The sequence below is a fragment of the Furipterus horrens genome, unplaced genomic scaffold (assembly GCF_987537825.1).
Source record: "Furipterus horrens unplaced genomic scaffold, mFurHor1.1.pri manual_scaffold_7, whole genome shotgun sequence".
NCBI classification, from domain to species: Eukaryota; Metazoa; Chordata; class Mammalia; order Chiroptera; family Furipteridae; genus Furipterus; species Furipterus horrens.
Genome location: NW_028327177.1, coordinates 84007634 through 84028442, shown reverse-complemented (window position 1 = coordinate 84028442; position 20809 = coordinate 84007634). Strand labels below are relative to the sequence as shown.

General features: G+C 36.2%; 1 protein-coding gene across 6 annotated transcripts in view; it reads left to right on the top strand.

Moving 5' to 3' along the window:
• The window catches only part of SLC25A26 (solute carrier family 25 member 26), a 159669-nt gene that overhangs the window by 40994 nt on the left and 97866 nt on the right, over window positions 1-20809 (top strand). For 5 of the 6 annotated variants that reach the window (XM_090283875.1, XM_090283874.1, XM_090283870.1 and 2 more), the window contains 2 exons: window positions 2958-3062; window positions 4269-4316. The exons of the other annotated variant lie outside the window; for it this stretch is intronic. In XM_090283875.1, the coding sequence (XP_090140001.1) occupies window positions 2958-3062; window positions 4269-4316 (153 nt within the window). The remainder of the gene's footprint in view (window positions 1-2957; window positions 3063-4268; window positions 4317-20809) is intronic. 6 annotated transcript variants of the gene reach the window in all.

Genomic DNA, 20809 nt, shown 5'->3' with positions numbered 1-20809 from the left:
CTTTCATAGAACCATAATATTGTAATGTGTTTTTGTTCTTGTGCAGTGAAATACTCTGTTGTAATTCAAATTCAAATCTAAGAAAGATCAGAGTTAATAGAAAACCAAATGGAAGGCAGCGGAGTTACTGGAGAAAATAGAGGCATTGCTTTATGGCCTCTCATGCCGCGGAAGTCAGGAAGCCATGTGGGGTGCTTTGTACCCCTTCTGTTAGATTGCTTTTCATCTGAGAACCTTTTCAAAGTTTCCCCTGTTTCTGTATTTTTAAGAAATAAAAACAATAATGTAAGAACATGGAAGGTTATGAAGTATGAAGTTCCATAAGTATTTGTACTGACCCACAAAAGCAGACAATTCCTATTTCCTTGACATATTGGGGTCATTTTCAGTCTCAACCTTTGAATTCAAAAATTTAAGGAGTAAGCATACCCTTTTCTTTTTTATTTATTTATTTTTATTTCTTTAATGAGTTTTAGATGCTGGAAGCTGTCCTGTTAGGTTCATGTAAGTTTCGCAGGATTTTGTTTTCTATCCTAGTTTTATAAGGACGAATTTAAAAGTTTACTCATATCGAAAGTAACAATTTATTCTCAGTTTGGTTAGCTGTTTAATCTATTTTTGTGTGTTATTGTCGTTGAATTAAAAATAAATGTTTTGTCAAGAATAATAAGTAGGATTGCGTAGAAGAGCGTATTTTAAAGTAGCCCTTTCATTTTATTTCCTTATTCACTTAGACTCTTTGGTCCATAGCAATTGTGTTGAAAAAACTTCAGAAGTAATAATACATATTCGTTGTAGAAAATTTAGAAAATGCAGGTAGGCAGAAAAGGAGAAGCATTACTTGTACTCCCAGTCTATTTTTACTAGTCTTTATATAACTATAATTATAACTGTAACTGTACACACACACACACACACACGCATGCTACTCAACACCAAGAAAAAAATGTATATTTAAAAAATTCTGGAGTATTGGTAAGGTCATTTCTGTGGAAATGATTGATTTTTGGTGTTATTTTTCCTCTTGGACAGTTTCATTTGCTTTTTACATAAAATAATACAAAAATAGTGCATATGATTTTGTCAGTTATACATAAATAAAGCTGGGGGAAAATACAGTAATGCCTCCCTTCCCAGTGGTTTAGTAAGGTTGATGCCTGTTTTCTTCTTGCCCTCATAATGTTTATGGTTTAGTAGAAGAGAGAATATATTTGAAAAACTGTCTGTTATGAGTTAATAAGTAAAAAATGTGAGGTAAGGTAGTTTATTTTGGGAAATAAGAATGAGGAGGAAATTCTTTGGAGAATAAAGAAAAGCTTTTGAATTTAAAAAGAAAAGGCATGATTGGGGAAAATGAAGAATTATAGAAGTCAGTACTTAAAAGAATACTGTAAAGATTCCTGGATCAAATCAAGTAGGAAAAATTGGACCTAGGAAGGCAAAGGGAATGTTTGGGAGCTCACTTTCAGAGCTGGGGCTAGAGTCTAGGTCTGATTATGCACTCAACCAGACCACTGCTCATCTCCTGCTGGGGCTGAACCCTGGAGGAAAGGTCCCATTTTGATGCAGGAAGTGGCACCCTTGGCTGAGGGCCAGCCTGGGCAGAGGGATCATCACAGCAGTGTAGGCATGTGCCAGGGACCCCTAACTCTGCCTTTTCTTATAGACTCTGGGGTCATCATATATTTTCCCGTCTCTTCTCTAGATTGTTAACTTTTGCTTTGCTGTTATCACTTTTCCCATCTTATATGCAGATATTAACCATCTTCAATAAAACACAACAAAGAACTGCCTTCAACTATGAAACAACCTGCTAATGTCTTAACCCACTTCCTGGAATAGTAGTCTACATTTGCCCATCTCTGTCTTTAAATTTCTTATGAATTCTCTTTGTGGGCCTCCTGCCCAGCCCTCCATTGAAGCAATTTTGATGAATGCTGTTAACTCTTATTTGTACATTGCTTGCGACTCTTGACACTTGCTCTGCAAATCTCCATTTGATACTTGTCTCCCATGAATATCAAGTACAGTTCTTGGTTGCTTGCAGTTGAAATTGGTCTTGAATAACTATGGAATAAAGATCTTTGGGGGAAGTTTGACAGACACTGGTAACTTGCCTTCCCTTTCTAACTTGCCAGCAGAATGGTGATTTGGTTTGGGTGGCAGTTCCCCTAACCCTTTGCTAGATCTGTATATTCCCAGCTGTCCTAACAGGGTGTCCATGTCATGCAAGTAAATACCGCTGGGGGCATTGAAGAAACAAAAGAAGGAAGTTTGTTCTTCTGGTCTTGGGCCTGGTTGTGTGACAGGTTGTGAGTAAAGGGTGGCCTATACCTCTCCCTGGCAAATCATGAAGATTAATGTTAAAATTGGTCATGTGTGAGTATGGACCAACCAAGACCTATGTCACACTGAGTGCTGGAGCAGGGTTTTAGAGTGCCTGGCATTGTATCACAGGGAGATCTGGTGTGCTGGGGCTGGGACCTGGTTGAGGCTGTGGGGGATGAGGTGGAAGGTTAAGGGTAACCAGCTGATGAGCAGTCTTGCCTCTACCAACGTGTTCATTTCTGCTAGTAAAGCAAAGGCACTGTTCATTGGTTCATTCTTTTGTCAGACATGTTTGAAGTGACTGTCATGTGAACATCAGATGCTGTTCAATAGGTGCTTCTTGCTTATAGACAGATGGGCTTGGAACAGTGTGGTGGGTGGTGGGAGGGTATGTACAGAACAAGGAAGGGAAAGTTTTGGGGCGGATAAAACAATGCATGTCCATTAAGGGTTCTAGGTGTTTTACATTAAAAAAAAAAAAGCAAAAACCAAAAACAAACCCTTTGACATTTTGCACTAAGCCCTGTACATTATACTTTCTTATAATATATTTTTTGCTTATGAAAAAGTTCAATTTTCATAGCAGTAACATTTTTTTTTTAGGATGTACTTACATTTATATGTTTTAGGTTGCCTGCCTGATTCGAGTTCCTTCTGAAGTAATTAAGCAGAGGGCACAGATTTCTGCTTCTTCGAGAACATTTCAGATTTTCAATAACATTTTATGTCAAGAGGTGAGATGTGTTTTTAAGTTCTTTTTTCTTTATTAAGGAAGATTTTATAGCAGCTAATATGAATACCGAGTCTCATATCAGGAGTCCTAGAAGAGATCTTAAAGCTAAATTTGTCCTATTATACTAACTTTTTATGCTAAGATTATCATTGTCTTTCCTTTATTAAATTTTATTTTCATTTTTATTTCTTTTTAAAATTTCTAAACAAACACATATTGAGTGCCATGACTTTGTGTGTGTATCCTACATTGTAACCATCCCATAGTTCTTTTGGAATCTGATGTGGAATATGTAGTAAATGTGTAAAGTGGATGAAGAGCTAATAAAACATTACTATAGAATTTGAGGGCCCATGGAAGAGAAGTCTACTAATAAACTGGTATTAGTCACTAACATCATAATGTTTATTTCAAAGTGTAATTCCTCTTTTACTGGTTAGTGTGAAGCTGTGGGTCAGAAATCATTCCTGCTGGCCATGTAACTAGAGTCATTGAGCTCCTTTTCTTCATAGTTTTTATAGAAACCTTTAAACAATTAAAAAAATTTATTTTTACAAAAGCCAATGACATGGAAATTTCAATGAGTCTGGGTTTTAGAAAGTTATTTTATTTTTTAAAGCATTTATTTGTTTATTTAATTTTTAGAGAGAGAGGAAAGGAGAAAGGGAGGGAAACATCATAGAAAAAGTTATTCTTAATGGTCCTTGTATCACCTCATTGAGGAGCTACTGAGTCTTTAATTGTATGAATGAGATCAACCCAGTAAAGGGTCCCTGTTGAATCATGTGGATGGTGAAATAGATAAGCCAAGGCTTGCCCAGAGGTATTTATCACTGTTGAGAGGTTATTAATGAACTTATGATGTCTTCTGATTGAAACTATGAAATATAATTCTGTTTTCATATGAAAAGATAATCAACATTCTGTGAGCATTTGCTTTTGGAAATATATTTATTTAAAGCATCTCAAGTATTATTTTCAATAGAAGAAATATAGAAAGCAACTAAAGCTAAATTAACATGTTGTCAGTTTTATTATTCAAGATGTTTTCATTTTTCATTATGCTTTACCTAACCTTATGCCAGTTAGAACCGTTAACTTCTGACAGAACTGTAGCCATGGTGACGTTTTAAAATTCAAACTTTAAGAACAATTCATGTACTTTATTGAATGTCATTCTGGAACCTCTGCTATTCTTTTGTTTCAGGGCATCCAAGGACTGTATCGAGGCTACACAAGCACAGTTTTGAGAGAGGTAATGAACTTAATTTCCAGTACTGAAGTACAAAAAAACAATATATTTTGTTCACTTTTTAAAACACTCTTTAGTCTTGTCTTGGTTCTTACATCTGATAAATGGGTGAAGTGAATGGGTTCACTGAATGAACAGTCCCAGTGGTCAGAATAGCCCATTCTATAGCTTTATTGTAATTCTATCTAGAGTGATAAGTGTTTGTTGTTGTAGCTGAAATATTGGGAAATAACTATGAAGGGTATAGATATTAAGTTAATTACTCTAATAAACAGAATTTGGGAAAAATTGGTCATGAAGGAAGTACTCTAAGAGACAAGTGTCTCAAAAAATCTGTAAGATGCAGTTAGCTCTTGTTTTCCTAATAATAGTCTGATGAGCTGGGAAGTCAGCCTGGCCTGGAGTCCTGGCCTACAAGCCCTTTTACCTCCTGTGCCTTCCAGCTACAAATCCCGTGATTCAATGTGGTCAATTTCTCCTCCTACCTCCCTCATTCCCCAGCTTCTTCCTTGAGAAAGCAGAGTGACTTCAGTATATTACTGTAAGAAGCATGTTTTATTTAATTTTTGCCTCACATAGAAGGAGCTGTTTTGAAACTTATGTGTGATATCAAGTCTTTGATTTGGACATAATTTTCTTTTTCTTTTTTAGTGAGTTTAAATCCTAGGCTTTTCCCCCAGTTTTATTGAGATATAATTGACAAATAAAATTGTAAAGTATTCAAAGTATACACCATGAAAAGGACTGGCACATAATCTACTAGAGAAAACTCAGAAGAGCACCTGTGTACATGTATCATTGTTTTCTATTTGGTGTTTTTTGGATGCTAAAATATTTTCACCCTTGAAAATGTTTTTAATTTAAATAAATAGTCATCATCAACAGAATATTGAAATTCTTTGCTATCCTTAACTTTATTCCCAAGTAGTTTCTTTTTTAATACTATAGATCAGCGATTTTCAACCTTTTTCATCTCATGGCACACAGAAACTCATTAATAAAATTCTGCAGCAGACCGAAAAATAAACTTTTTGCTGGTCTGACAAAAAATAGGTATAATTTTGATTTATTCACACCTGATGGCTATTGTTGTGTTGGCTGTTGTTGTTTTTTTTATTTTGACAGTCTAAGGGAAAAGAGTTCAATGCCTCTGACTAATAGTCAGGTATTGCATGTTTTAAAAATTCTTGCAGCACACTAGTTGAAAATCGCTGCATTAGATTAATCTGCTTAATACTTTTTTGTAAAGTTTTGATTTGCGCAAGGTAATGACCTTCTGCATAGTATGGTGTAGGTGATATTTCTTTGAAAAACTGCTTTCAAAGGTAAACTGTTTCAAAATAAGTCATTGGTGGGAAGATGACTTCTGCCTTTCAAAAATATCACCTGCACTCTATCTTCATTTTGCACTTATATTCTGACTTACTAAACATGTGTTAGTTACTCAGATTTCACCTGGGTGCAGGGAAAAGACAGGGAGGCCAATGAACCATTTTTATTTTTCTGAGAGATACTGAATAAATGAATATATTTATATGCCAAAGAATACTGGTTTTGCATTAAAACAAATAGATAAAACACATGGTTACAACTGCATTCTATTCTTTTAAAAATTTGTTTTGACATATATCACACTAGTAATTAATTTCTAGGCTGTAATTTTTGGAAATAATGTGACCCTGGTGAGATGATTTTGTTTACTCAAAAGGCCAGTACTTTGTTGGAAATTTATTTGGGGTCTTTGCATTATGCGTATTCATAGAAGTGCTTTCAGAACTGATTTTAGTTGAAGTATTGCTTTTGTACAGATTCTCTGATGGAATGAGAGAAGAATTATTGCTGAATGAAACGTAGCTTCTTTTTAAAATGAGGAAAATAAGAAGTGATATTTATGCTTTAAACAAAATTTTTACATTGTAAATAGTTTCAATTCTCACATTATTCTGACACCAATATCACATTTTTCTTTTTCTTTTTCTTTTTTTTTTTGCCAAGAGTGTGTTTGATTGTTTCAATGAGAAAATACATTGAAACCTTAATGAGAATCAGCAGGAAACTTACATTTATTCTGTGTAGAATTTTTACTTTAAAATAGTTTTATCTCCCTAGTGGTAGCCCGTTAGAATGAGATTGAAATTTGAATCCATGCATTTTAAAATAGATCCTGTGTTCTTTAGATTTCGTGAATGCTGTCACCTGTTTTTTTTTTTTTTTTTTAACTACATTTGATGTTTGCGGAGATTGCAGGCTTATCCCTTATGTTTTCCTAAATTATTTTAGTTACTGTATATTTTAGACTGAGTCTAAGCAAGGTCAACAGATTATGCCATTTACCTCACCCTTTCAGTATTTGTTTACCTTATGACCTTGGCCAAGCGTCGTGGTGCAGTGGTGTCATTGCAGTAAGAGGAAAGTGGGGAGCAGAGTCACAGCTGCTTTCGAAGCCAGGCTGATTTGAGAGGGTCCATGAGCCTGAGAGTTGTATGGAGAACAGCCTCAGAAGGTTGGGTGTGAACAGCCTCAGGATGTTGGATTCAGAGAAAGGCAAGCTGTTTCAAAAGAAGTAGGACTAATTTAAGCTCAGTGAATGTGTTTTATCCACAATTTCTATTCAACAATTATTTAAAAAATGTCTGCTGTGTGTTGGGCACCACATAGAAGGAAATAATTAGGGTCGTGGATACATTACAGTGCAGTGCAATAGTGCTCTAATGACGTGGATATAACAAGATGCAGCTGGAGTTCTAGAAGAAGCAGCACTTGAGTGGCACTCAATTAGTATTTGTTGCATTAATAAAAATTACATTTGACTTAATTCTTGAAGGAGTGGCAATTAGAAGTAGTCAAGGAGACAGGCAGATGTCACAACATGAGCAAAGTCACAGGCTGTGAAAGAACACATGTACCTTTCTTATCTAAGCAGAATTGGGGTTTTCACACCTATAGAAGAGGCAAGAGTGATTTCCCTCTACCTGGAAGCTAGCAAGGGCGCTTCAGGAAAGCACTCGACCAAGTAGGGTATTTGCTAGGAGGAGAGGTTGAACATCTCACTCCAGCTGGATGTTTGCCAGAAGACTATAGTGGAGCACATGGGAAGATCCCTTGGAAGAGCCTAACATATGTCCCCTGGAGTTTGTAAGATAAATGACTAGTGTTTGACTCGTCTGCACAAATCTGACTATGACATGTCAGTTGTAGCTCTTTCGTGGCAGGATGTTGCCATTTTGGTGATGAATAACTCCTGGCTTCTTTTTAGCGGACAAGTTTGGCTACTAAAAAGATTTGAGATAGATGAGGCTTATCTCCCCCTATTCCCTAATTTTCTTACCATGCTTCAGTGAAAGTGAGTCTCCCTCCAAATTCTATTACAGATGCAATCAAACACATGCATTCAAAATCAAGCACGCCCAAATAAGTTCTGTAAGTTCAATTGAGGCCTTCAGTTGGTCTCTTTAGGTGCAAAAATTAACACCGATTGAAAAGTTAACTTGCAAGTAGATATGGAAGCTTCCCAAAGTTAGTTATGCTGTTTTTTTTATTATGCTATTACAGTTGTCCTGATTTTTCCCCCTTTGTTCCCTCCACCCAGTACCCCTGACTTCCTTAGGCAATCCTCACCCCTTTGTTTATGTCCATGGGTCATACATATAAGTTCTTTGGCTACTCCATTTTTTATACTGTACTTTACATTCCAATGGACATTCTGTGACTACCAATTTGTACTTCTTAATTCTGTCACCTCTTCACCCATTTCCCTAAACCTGCCTGCCATCTGGCAGCCATCAAAACTCTCAACATATCTGTGATTCTGTCTCTGTTCTTCTCATTTGCTTAGTTTGTTTTTAAGATTCAACTTTTGATAGATATGTATTTATTACCTGGTGTGGGGCTGGGACCACTCGCTTCAGAGCTATCCCTCCTGAATTATTACCCATACACATGGGTGTGGGACCAGCCTGTTCTGAGTCTCTGCATCTCCCATTCTCCTACCAGCCTGGACAGATGTGATTTCTTTAGTTCCATAGTTGTCAGACTTTCATTCAACTCAGTTTCTGATGGTTGTGAGTGATGGTTGTTTTATGGTTTAGGTGTAATTTTGATGTGGTTGTGCGAGGAGGTGAGCTGTGTTCACCTACGCCTCCATCTGCACCAGAAGTCTCCCCAAATTAGTTATGTTTAATGTGTGCTTCAGGCAGTGCTAATTCCCCTAATCTAGTGCTGGAAACAGGAACTTTTTGGAGTCAAGCCTAAAGGATTGTCCTTCCATGTCTCTTTTCCAGTTCTGTTGTTTGCACAAGTTCCTTTTTCCCAAACTCTTCATGTTATACAGGGTGGGGTAAAGACAGGTTTACAGTTGTTCATATGGAAAATAATATAATAATAAATAAATGTAAGAATAAACTGTTCACATATTCACAACTGTTAACCTACCTTTGCTCCACCCTGTATGAATCTTTTGTATTTTTCCAGAGCCACTCTATCCTAGGTGGTCAGCATCTTGTTTGTTTTCTTAGCCAAACTATTTTGAAGATAAGTTTACATCACTTCATAAAGAGCACCTTCTCTTTTTTATGATTGCATAATATTCCATTGCACAAATGAGCCATTGTTTATTTAACCCGTTTCTCATTGGTGGATATTGAAAACATGCTAAAATGAATGATATTGTTCCCGTGTCATGGTTGAGGTTGTTTGTAGGTTATACGCCAAAAAGTGGAATTGCTTGCTGAAAGGTTTATGGGCATTTGTAATTTTGATACTTATCACCAAATTGCTCTCCATGGAAGTCCTAGTTGACACTTTGGCCAACAATGTGGGAGCTCTGTTTTCTTCTGTCTCCCTAAGGGTACTAGCAACCTAAGAGGTGAAAATGATCTCACTGTAATTTTAATTTTAAGTAGGACTGGTCATGTTAACATATATCTGGGAACTATTTTATTCCTTTACTGTAAACTGATTATTTAAATTGTGCTAGAGTTATTGTTAAAATAAAATGAGGACATCCATATGAAGAAGTGCTTTCTACAGAGCCTGTCACATAATAGCTATTCAAGGAATGTTAACTGTGATTATTAGTATTCTTGGTAATTGAAAGAGTTTTTGATAGGAAATGACACCTAAGTGTGAAATGCAATTCTGCTCTTGGCAAGTAACTAAATTTCTCTGAGCCCAAGTTTGCCCATCTGTGCTAGGAACTTTGCATAGACTTTTCTTGTTGAAGTCTCACAGCAGGCTCAGGAAGGAGTTATGACAGCAATGTGGTCTGGAGGAGGCTCAGAAATAAAGGAAACTGCCTCTAGGTCCTTAATTTCTTGAATAGGGATGCAACCTTGATCTCTCTGCATTTAAACATGTGAATTTGTTTCATGATGATTGGTAAAAATAGTTGTGTTCGAACTAGAGGCCAGCTAACTGTTATTATTTCTAAAGCTTCTTAACTGAAATTAGCGTTGATGATTGAGCAGATCAAAATTACTAAGCAAATGGGTTGGAAAATTTTTATGATTATCTTCATTTGGGTCAGATTGATAATTTTACTGGAATTTATTTCCCACATAATATTACCCATTTAGAGAAAGGCTTTCTAACTGAGAGTGCAACACTTGAATGTTTTCTGTTGAAAAATGTTTTGAAGCAACTGTAGCTAGAACTTCTATTGCTTATTTAATGTCCTTAAGCCTGTTGTACTACTTCCTGCATCCATGATAGTAAAAAGGCAAAACAAAAAAGTATAAGATTTTTTTCTTCTATCAGAGTGCTGTGCATCTGTCTGTGTATGAAATTTTCTTTGATTTACCTCTTCCCATGTTTTTGGCTTGTCTTTACTTTTCAGTTCTTTCTGGCTATATATATTTCTGCCTTGTCTTCTCAAATAGCATGTAAGTTCCTCTCGAAAACAGCAGCTGGAGTTTTACCTCCTGGTAACATGCACAGACACCAGCATAACGCCTTTCACAAAATCAGCACTTAGTAAATATTTGTTTCTTTTTTTTTTTTATTTCTTTACAATTGATTATTTTTTTGGTTCAGATGCTTCTAGACACCATGACCATTTCAGAATGCTGAGGGATTTCTAAGGGGAGTTGAAATTATGCAGGTTGGTGGGTCAGTCTTTGGATATGCTACATTATAAGATCTTTGCATTAGTTAGGTGATGAAATACCAAAGAGTATATAATTTTCTAAGATTCAGTTTTCTTAAACCTTAAAAAAACAGTTTTTATAAGCCTGGTTTTATTACAAGAGTAGTAAGTGCTGTAATTAATTCACTTATATTCCACATCTTAGTAATTCCACTGAAAAAGGAAAGTGATTATAAATCTTTCCAAACTTTTAATGTGAAATTGTTTTTCAGTTAAAATCCAATGCAAACATATTGAACCCTATTTTAATCCTACATAATTCATTTTATTAACTATGACCAAATAGAACATCTGTTAAAATTCCATACTGTTAGCTTCATGGGAAACAGAAAATCCATTTGCTCTTGGGATTTGTCCACTCCTTTATTGTTCTGGGTTTCATTCAGTGTGTAATGAGACATTCTTAATAGGAATATTAAAGGAAAATAAAATATCGTCTTTAATCACAAAGGTTTATAAAATGAGTCACTTAATTGCATTTACGTTGTAACTTTACTGTAGAGATGTTCTATGAAGAATGAATGATATTTCATTTAGTTCATTCTTTAATTCAAGAACCAAAAATTATTGCTTCTCAAATATGGATCTTAGCCTACAGTTTTTCTTCATCTTTTAAATAAACAAACACTTTTAGAAAGAACAATTTGGTAAAATTAACTTAATGCAGAAGAATTATACTTTAGTCCTTTTGTGCATATTTTCTCATGTTTTGTTTACATGAAACCAGCTGCTACTCAATTTTCTCATTCTTTGGATGGATTTGATTTGCACTGTGCAGTTTGAAAAGGCTGCATATTTCCGTTGCTGCATGTTGGCCATGTCATCCTGAAGGCATGCTAGTTCCTGTGTGCAGATTTTCCTGAGGTGTAAATGCACTAAAATGTGACTCTAAACTGTAAACAGCTAAGAAAGCTGCTGGGTGAAGGTGGAAGTTGATTCTTCATTTTAAATTTTAGCATCATAGACCATAATGTTGAAATAGCTCTGTCGGTGGTATTCCTTTGTGTTTTTCATCCCACATGAAATAGCCTCTTATTTTGCTTGACTCATTTTAGTATTCTGGCTAACTTGCTCATGGACACACAATGGCTGCCTCACTTTTAGGCATTGTGGCCCCTTTCCATGCATGAAGAAGTGGGAAAAGCAGGAGGAAGTACTATCTTTGCTCGAAAACAAAAGCTTTTTTTGGACTAGGTGTCTTAGGGACTCCCTGAGTTGAATGGGGATTGGAAGTTGAGTATATATGTAGTTTTTCAGTGTTGTGGGTGAAGGCAGGCAAAGACTACAGTTGGGACTACTGTACTGAGTCACCCTACAGGGTCTGTGCTGTCTCTGTCTCTTCAGGTCATAGCTCAAGTTCCATCCCTTGCACTTTCTCGCACCACTCGCTTCAGCTGCATGTTTAGTACCCTGTTGTTCTCTGAAGTTATTCTGAAAACATGAATTTAATCCAAAGTTTCTTACTTTTTATGCAATTTTGATTTTAAAATTAAGATTTCAGAATACATGTGTTGATATAGTCATATGTAGACACTTTCCTTGAAAAATAGGTAAATCACAATTGAAATAATAGCTAATGCTTACTAAGTACTTACAGTGTTCCAGTCATTGTGCTAAGTTCTTTGCATGCATTATTTCATAAAATCCTCACAATAACCCAAAACATGATCCCTGCTTTATAGAAACTGGGGTTTAGTAAGGTTGTGGTTTGCCTAAAGTCTCATATCGTATAAGGGAGAGAATCAAGGACACCAGAGTCCATGATCTTAATCCCTATGGTGAGCTGTATATTTTGCACTTTATATGCAGATAAATTTTCCTGGGGAAGAAAATACATATATTTAAAATTAATAGTCCATATTTATATCTTTCTTTGGTCTTTAAACCTTTAGGTAGGTGGGCTTTAGTGCCAGGAGTTTGGGGAAAGTAAGTTCTTAGCAACTGGAAGTTATTTACATGACATTAAAATAAAATTAATCAGAGGACAAATATTCGAGAATCTGCTTTGATGGAGATGTTCATGAAGAAGAGTGGCTTGTAAGTGCACATTATCCCAAATGTTTGCATGATTTGCTTTATTATTCAGATGTTAGTCATATGTCCCTTCTCTAAGGGGCCACCTGTGACCACCCCAGCCAAAATAAACCTACCCCAACCCTGATCACGCACGTGGTACCCTAGCATGCACCATTATCTGAAATTATCTTCATTTCTTGTTTACAAATTTTTTAAAAAGATTTTATATATTTTTAGAGAGGTGGGGAAGAGATGGAGAAAGAGAGGGAGAGAAACACCTATGTGTGGTTGCCTCATGCGCCCCCCGCCCCAACTGGGACCTGGCCCACAACCCAGGCGTGTACCCTGACTGGAATTGAACCAGTGACCCTTTGGTTCACAGGCCAGTGCTCAGTCCACTGAGCCACACCAGCCAGGTCTTGTTTACAAATTTGTTACCTGGCTACCTCCCCCTACTAGAATACACACCACACTGTGAGGTACCTACTGTTTGTTTTGTTCTCTACTGTTAATCCAACACCTAGAAGAGTACTTAACATATAGCACACTTAGAAAATATTTGATGACCAAACCATTGATTTAATCATGCTTGCTTCTCAGAAGCAGACTGGTTTTAAGTACTTAGATATTTCAAATCTCTTAACACATGCTCAGGCTAAGATGCATTTGGTAAGAATTATGTTTTCATCACTTAACTCTCTGTCAAGTTAGTGGTTTTCTGCCATATAAACTTTCTGCACTCCCAGTGAGGTTAATTTTCTCCTTGTCTTTTCTTATTCGTATTTCCTGGTATTCTTGTGCCTTCCACAAATAGCCCTTATTTTAATTTTGTCATTTCTAGTTAAGGATTGCTCCTATGAGTATTTTATATATAAAAGACTTTTTGAAATGACATATGAAAATAGTGAACAACTTATTCATGATGAATATTCTTAATCAAATATATGCAAATTATGTACAATAAATACTGTGTGGGTCAAAAATTACTCTTGAGATTTTTAGTACTATATACAATCTCATAAGGAGTATTAAGAAAGAAACTATATGTATTAAGAAAACCAAGTGTGAAGATAAAATCTGGATTTTTATGAGGAACTCAAGGATTGTGGTTGAAGGGAATTATTTAAAGGATCTATTGAAAATGTTTACCTGAGGTTTTACTACCTGGTTGAATATCACCTTGGGATTATATATTGATAATAGTTACCATTTGAAGTCTGATTATGTGCTTTGCATATATTTTTCTAATATTCAGATAAAATTGTAAGATATTACTTTTTTTCTTTTTTTTATAGATCAGTAGGCTGAGGCTTGTAAAAGTAAGCAGTTAGTATGTGGCAGGACTGGAAAGTAGAGGCCAAGCCTGTATGTTGCTTATTACACTTTGCTTCCTGTTATGTCTTGCAGGTAAATGCACTCTTCACTTGTCTCAGAATTTTTCAGTAAATCATAGGAAAATTAATTGGTAGTGCGTTTGTAAGACTTGGATGAAATTTGTTAACTTGAAAGTAGAGCTCAATTTCTGAACATTAGAGTATTATTCAAAAAGATAGAAATTGGAGTCATCTACTTGGCAAAACATGAGATGCTTCTAAATCAGACAATAACATTGATCCTCCTTCATTTAGCCTTTGTTGAGGTTCTTAAACATGTTTTGACTGAATTTAGCTTTCTTATCCTCTTTTCTTCCCTGGGCTTCAGCGTATGAGTTGAGAAATAGCACACTAAGTGGGAAAAAGTTGATAATCTTTGGCATTGAAATGGCTTTTGTACCTAACCAAGTCGTCGTCGGCAGCCGTCCGTCTCGAGAGACGATGGTGTAGCTTCTTAAGAGTCTATCTGCACCGCCGAGAATGGCTGTGCAGTCCGACTCGGGAGTGACACGGTATCTGTCTCCTCCCGTGTTGAATCGACATCTTGCGATGACGCTGGAGTGTCCTCTCCAGTGAAGCTGAAGCTACAGAGCCTGGGCAGGGTGATATGGAGGGTCTGCTGTTGCCCATGCAGCAGACCCCCCCTCTCTTCGCAGCTGAAGGATCCAAGAGAAAGACGGAGTCAATACAGCTTGGCTTCAGGTGCGCCGCAGGAGTTGCTGGTGTTGACTACAACGTCAAACCGCCTTAGGGACTCCGGCTCCGGATTTTCTGTCGGGGTTTACTCCCTTAGCCTTTCCCCTGAAGAGGTATGCCGCAAGGCAGCGGAGGTTTTTTGGAGTCAGAGTTTTCCTTCTCTGATGTGCCCTGACTGGAAGATCGAACCAGCGACACTTAGCTCGCAGGCCGACGCTCAATCCACTGAGCCAAACCAGCCAGGGGTAACCTAACCAAGTAATTAACAGATAATTTATTAACTAGTGGAGGAGAAGCAGAAATTGATGAGAGAGAAAAATATTTCTTTCCTTTGTAAGAATATTCTGCTTTTTGTTACTGGATTTGATGCAAAAATTGTTAGAGAATTATACACTAGAGGGCGGACAAGGTCTATATTTTAAATGCTGGTGGCAGAAACTTCGGTATACATGAATCTGGAAGCTCTTGAGTTGATTGTGTGACACTTTTAGAAGTTATTCAAATTAAGAAATGGATATTCAAGCATAGTATTGTTTTCCAGTCCAAGATTCCTGAATAACATTATCTTATTTAATCCAGAAATACTTCATTATGCATCTCTGAAAGATAAGAACTGTGAAGCATATTAACTTACTAAAAATGAATGTCACAGTCTCAAAGTATCTCCCCAACCTATTTTTCAATTACAAATGGAAAAGTAATAATTTTACAGTTGGCAAAACTGGCAGACACAACCTTATTCAAGTGATGAAGGTTAATATCACCAGTAATAAGACCTATTGATATCATATACCCCCAGTGGGATGCACTGAGGAGGACACAATATCACTTATTTGGTTGTCTTACAAAAAGTGTGTAATCTCAATCTGATCATGAGAAAACATTAGACAAACCCAAATTGAGAGACAGTGTACAAATAGCCAAGGTCATGAAAAACAAAGATAAAATTAGTAACAAATAGGAGGAGACTAAGGAGTCACAACAAATAAATACAGTGAGGGATCCTGGAACAGATAAAGGTTATTAGGAGGGAAACTAGTGACATTCAAATGAGGTCTATCTTAGCTGTTATTATTGCATTAGTACTAATAGCTGGTTTTGATAAACATACTATAGTTATTGGAGTTATTAACATTAGGGAAGCTTGGATGTAGAGTATATGTGAACTACCTATATAAGCAGCTTTTAAGAAAGTCTATAAATTGTTTCAAAAATTAAAAACCTGAAAAATGTGGCAGATTTAGACATTGTATGAAATAATTTATTTTTAAAAAGGTCTTCCAAAATAATGATAATTTAAACTTAAAACTTGATTTCTTTAAACATTTTATCAAAGTACAGTATTCCCTCACTTATCACAGGTATTATGTTCTAGGCCCCCCTGTGATAGGTGAAAATATATTTTAAGGCTTTATAAACCCTTCCCACACACTTATAAACCATTCCCAGTCCCTTATTAACCTTCCCCACTCCCTTATTAATGTTTTCCACAATTTTATAAACACTACTTATGTTCTTAAACATATTCTACACTCTTAAACCTACGTAACTTTAACAACATATGTATACAGTACCGCAAAACCCCGCGATATAGCAAAAAATCCGCGATAAATAATTAAATATAATATTTTTTTAAATCCCGCGATACAGTGAGGCTGCAGTAAGTGAACTGCGATATAGAGAGGGACTACTGTAATACATACAATTGGTAACAATTGTGGCTGACAGTTTCATCCGGTTCTCTACTCACAATCACTTCTTCCATGACTTTTCTGGATTGATTCTAAAAGTTGAACACCAGTGACCTAGTGTTTGTATTATTTGGGACTTCAAGAATGATCAGCAGGCCAAGTAGCATGCTAGAGTTACACTTCCTTTTGTCTTGGCCCTGCGTCACCCTGAAGGAGATTTTTCCAATATCAGGATCAAATGGACTGTCTTCTTGCACTCCATCAGTTGCTAAAACTTACCCAATATTTTAATTTGCTGGACATATGGGAAATGAACTTTCTTATATTCTTTTCCTGGAGTTTCTAATTGCCCTTTGTGAGGTGCATCATTTGCCTTTTTCATACATTTAAGTGTAATAATCTCAAAATCATGTGTTTTTTTGTATTGAATTTCTTTTTCCTTGGCAATCCTGTACTCTTCCATTCTCCTGTTCTAATCTGGAGTGAGCATTCACCTTGTCTGGACTTCTCATTGTCTTCTTGGGTTGGATTTGCTGCATCTTGAATGTCCTGGAGGATAGTGGTTCAGACCGAGGCTTTACAGCCACCCTGCCTGGGTCTGACCGCAGCTCTGCCTCTGACAGAGTTACATCTTTGGTGCCGTACTGCCCTCATCTAATGAAAAACATTTTAAGTCATAATAAATATAAGTATATAGCTGATTTTTTTGAAGGCCTTTATTTTATCCTCATTTTTTGGTCAGGTAGTAGTATCTTTCTCTAGTGCCTCATATACTTTACAAAGGTTCTTACTAATGATACTTGATGATAACCATTCATAATGGTTGTTTGGCCTCAAATGCTTGTCATTGATTTCTTTTTTTAAGTAACAAGGAATTATGTTAATAAGTTGTGGTTCTTAAGCATTTTGGTTTTATCAGTTTAGTGTGTATCCTAATTATATTTGGGAAATAAGTGATTAAGTTTGTGTATGTAGGAGCCTTTTAAACTTATTTAAGTTTTCTAATTAATAATTAAGACCTCTCATACCTTGATCCACATGTTATGAGTCTTCCCTGTTGTTTATCCATGAATTATTTCATACTTTTGTTTGGAAAATGAAATAATGACCAAGTTAAAAATTACTTTGGGAGGAAGTTTATTTTCTTAATAGTGTAGATTGTCAGTATAAGACTATGATACGTCTTACATTGAGCAACCAAGATCTTGTGGAAGTTACACTTTCTGATGATATATCTTTTGGTTCATACGATTGTTAATTGATTTTAATCATTAAGTTTTGGACAAGTTTTGACTAAGTGAAAACACCAGACAAAGAGTAGTAACCTGTTGGTAAGTTCTTACCACATTATTTTCTGTGTTTCAAGGAGAGAGTAGATTGAATTTATCCAACACCTGCCGCTTTCTAGACCTGGTACTTGTCATGTTTTTCATTTAATCTATAATAATCCTAAAAGAATCATTGCCAACTGAGTGCTTGGAAAGTATGCACCCTTTACATATCTAGTCATGATTCCCAACCAATATATAATGTTTGTCTATCTTGTAAATCATTTTATGAACTAATAGATATTTGCCTATTTAATAACAGTGAGAACCCTGGCTGGTTTGGCTCAGTGGATTGAGCGTCGGCCTGCGAGCTAAGTGTCGCTGGTTCGATCTTCCAGTCAGGGCACATCAGAGAAGGAAAACTCTGACTCCAAAAAACCTCCGCTGCCTTGCGGCATACCTCTTCAGGGGAAAGGCTAAGGGAGTAAACCCCGACAGAAAATCCGGAGCCGGAGTCCCTAAGGCGGTTTGACGTTGTAGTCAACACCGGCAACTCCTGCGGCGCACCTGAACCCAAGCTGTATCGACTCCGTCTTTCCCTTGGACCCTTCAGCTGCGAAGAGAGGGGGGGTCTGCTGCATGGGCAACAGCAGACCCTCCATATTACCCTGCCCAGGCTCTGTAGCTTCAGCGTCATCACAAGATGTTGATTCAACACGGGAGGAGACAGATACCGTGTCACTCCCGAGTCGGACTGCACAGCCATTCTCGGCGGTGCAGATAGACTCTTAAGAAGCTACACCATCGTCTCTCGAGACGGACGGCTGCCAACAATAACAGTGAGAAAACTGACATTCAGTGGTGTAACTGATAACAAACAGTAATCGTTAATAGAGGGCAGAATTGGGCTCTGAATTCTTTGAACTCTTAAGCTGTTTGCCTAACAACATATATATTTGCTTTTTCTTGTTGGGGGTGTGAGTAGGTTTTAAAATGAATAGTGACACCCACCCTCTTTTTCTTTCCTTCTCTTTCTCCGACTTTTTATTTTGAAAAATGACAGTTTACAGAAAAGTTAAAACATATGTTCTTTTCCAAGATTCAGTGATTAATATTTTGCTTTATTTGCTTTTTCTCTACCTCCCTCTCCCTCCCTCTCTCCCCCATACTTTCTATATATCTATGCCTATATGTGTATATGTCTCCCCCCCAAATATATATATATATATATTCCTGAAACATTTTAAGTTGGTAGCTGATATCCTGACACTTCATCGTTAAATATTGAGCATATGTCTCCTATAAATAGAGCCATTCTTCTCATAACAATACCATTATCATACCCAAGAAATCGACACAATAATATTATCTAAAATATGGTCATTTTTATCATTTTCCTATTGTTCCAATAATAAAAGCTTTATACCTTTTTTTTTTCTCTGAAGGGTTTAGTAAGGGATTACACATTGTGTTTAGTTTAGTTTTCACCAACCTTTATTTCCCATGGCATTGACATTTTTGTAGAGTTCAGGGTAGTTGTTCTATAAACAGTCCCATAATCTGGATTATCTGATTTTCTTATGATTATATTCAAATAAAATGTGTGTGTATGTGTGCATATGCATGAATCCTGTATAGGCGATGTTGGGCACTTGTGTTGTATTTTACTAGGAGGCATATAATGTCTCATATTTGGTGAAATTCAGTTTAATAATTTGATTAAGTTGGTGTTCTCTAGTTTTCTGAACTCTTAACATTTTAATTCTCCTTTGTTATTAAGAAGTACTCTATGGGGTAATATTTTGAGGCCATGTGATTATCCTGTTCCCCAATAATCTTTCACCCAATAGTTTTAACATCTGTGGATGCTTCTTGCCTGAAGCATTTATTACATTGGTGATTACAAAATGCTGACTTTCCTAATACTGTCATTTTTCTTTGAATTTATTAGCTGGCATTCTTTGGTAATGAAGAGGTTTTCTCCTCTACCATTCCTCCAACTCCCTTTTTATTTTCCCTTTGGATTCATGGATATTATTTTTTAATAGCTTCATGTACTATACAGTTTATTCATTTAAAGTGACAATAGGTTTTAGTATGTTCACAGATATGTGCAACTATCACCACAGTTGTGGACTTTTTTATTCAATAATTATAATCTACTACCATTCTTATTCTTTTTTATTTTCAGACAGCCCCAAATTTGGCCAGTGGGGCCTCTTCAAGCCTACTTCTCTGTTCTTACATTTCCCCATTAGTCTTTGAGAGCTTTCTTGCTGGTATGACAAGGTGCAAGTCTTACTTTGTATGATACTTTCCCTGCCCCAGTTCTGTAATTAGCCACCTCTCCAAAGAGCCTTTGATTCCTTTTGGTTAGAAATCTGGCCCTGGAGTCTAGGTGTATTATTGCATCTAAGCTTTTTATTGGGTAGAAAAGGTTTTAAAAATATATTGTTTTTATTCTTGCTATCCATTTTCCTATATTTATCTCAAGCAAAAACAAGAAAGAAATAGTGTTTATTTTTTAAGGTATAATACTGTAAAATGGACTTCTTTTACACAGCTATAAATTTTAACACATGTGCAGATTTGTTAACCTGCACACCATTGGTACAAAACATTTCTATGATCCCCAAACTCCCTGTGCCTTCCCTTTATAGTGATATCTGTTTCCTGAGTTCTAACCCCTGGCAACCACTGATCTATTCTCTATCACTATAGTTTTTTTCATTTTGAGAATGTCATGTAAATGGAATTGTACAATAAGCAACCTTTTGAGACTAGTTTCTATTATCATAATGCCTTTGAAATTCATTATATCCATTGTTTGGATATACTGCACCTATTGAAGGATGCTTGATTCTTTCCATTTTGGTGCCATTATGTTTTTGTTTGAACATAAATTTTCATTTCTCTAAGGTATATAGTAAGAAATGGGATTGCTAGGTCATATGGTAAGCTTATGATAACTTTATAAGAAATTTTCAAACTCTTTTCTATAGTGGCTCTACAATTTTGCATTCCCACTGACAATGTATGCACTGAATCCTTATTGGCCCTTGGTTTTGACAGGATTTTTAATTTTAGCCATTCTAATAGATGTGTAATGATATCCCATAGTGGTTTTAATTTTTATTTGCCTAATGGCTAATGATAGTGAACGTCTTTTCATGTGCTTGTTTGCCATCCTTAGATGTTCTTTGGTGAAGTGTCTTTTGCCTATTTTTTAAATGGGTTGTTTGTTTTTTACTATAGTGTTCTTGAAAGTTCTTTATATGTTTGAAATGCTAGTCCTTTGTCACTTATTTGA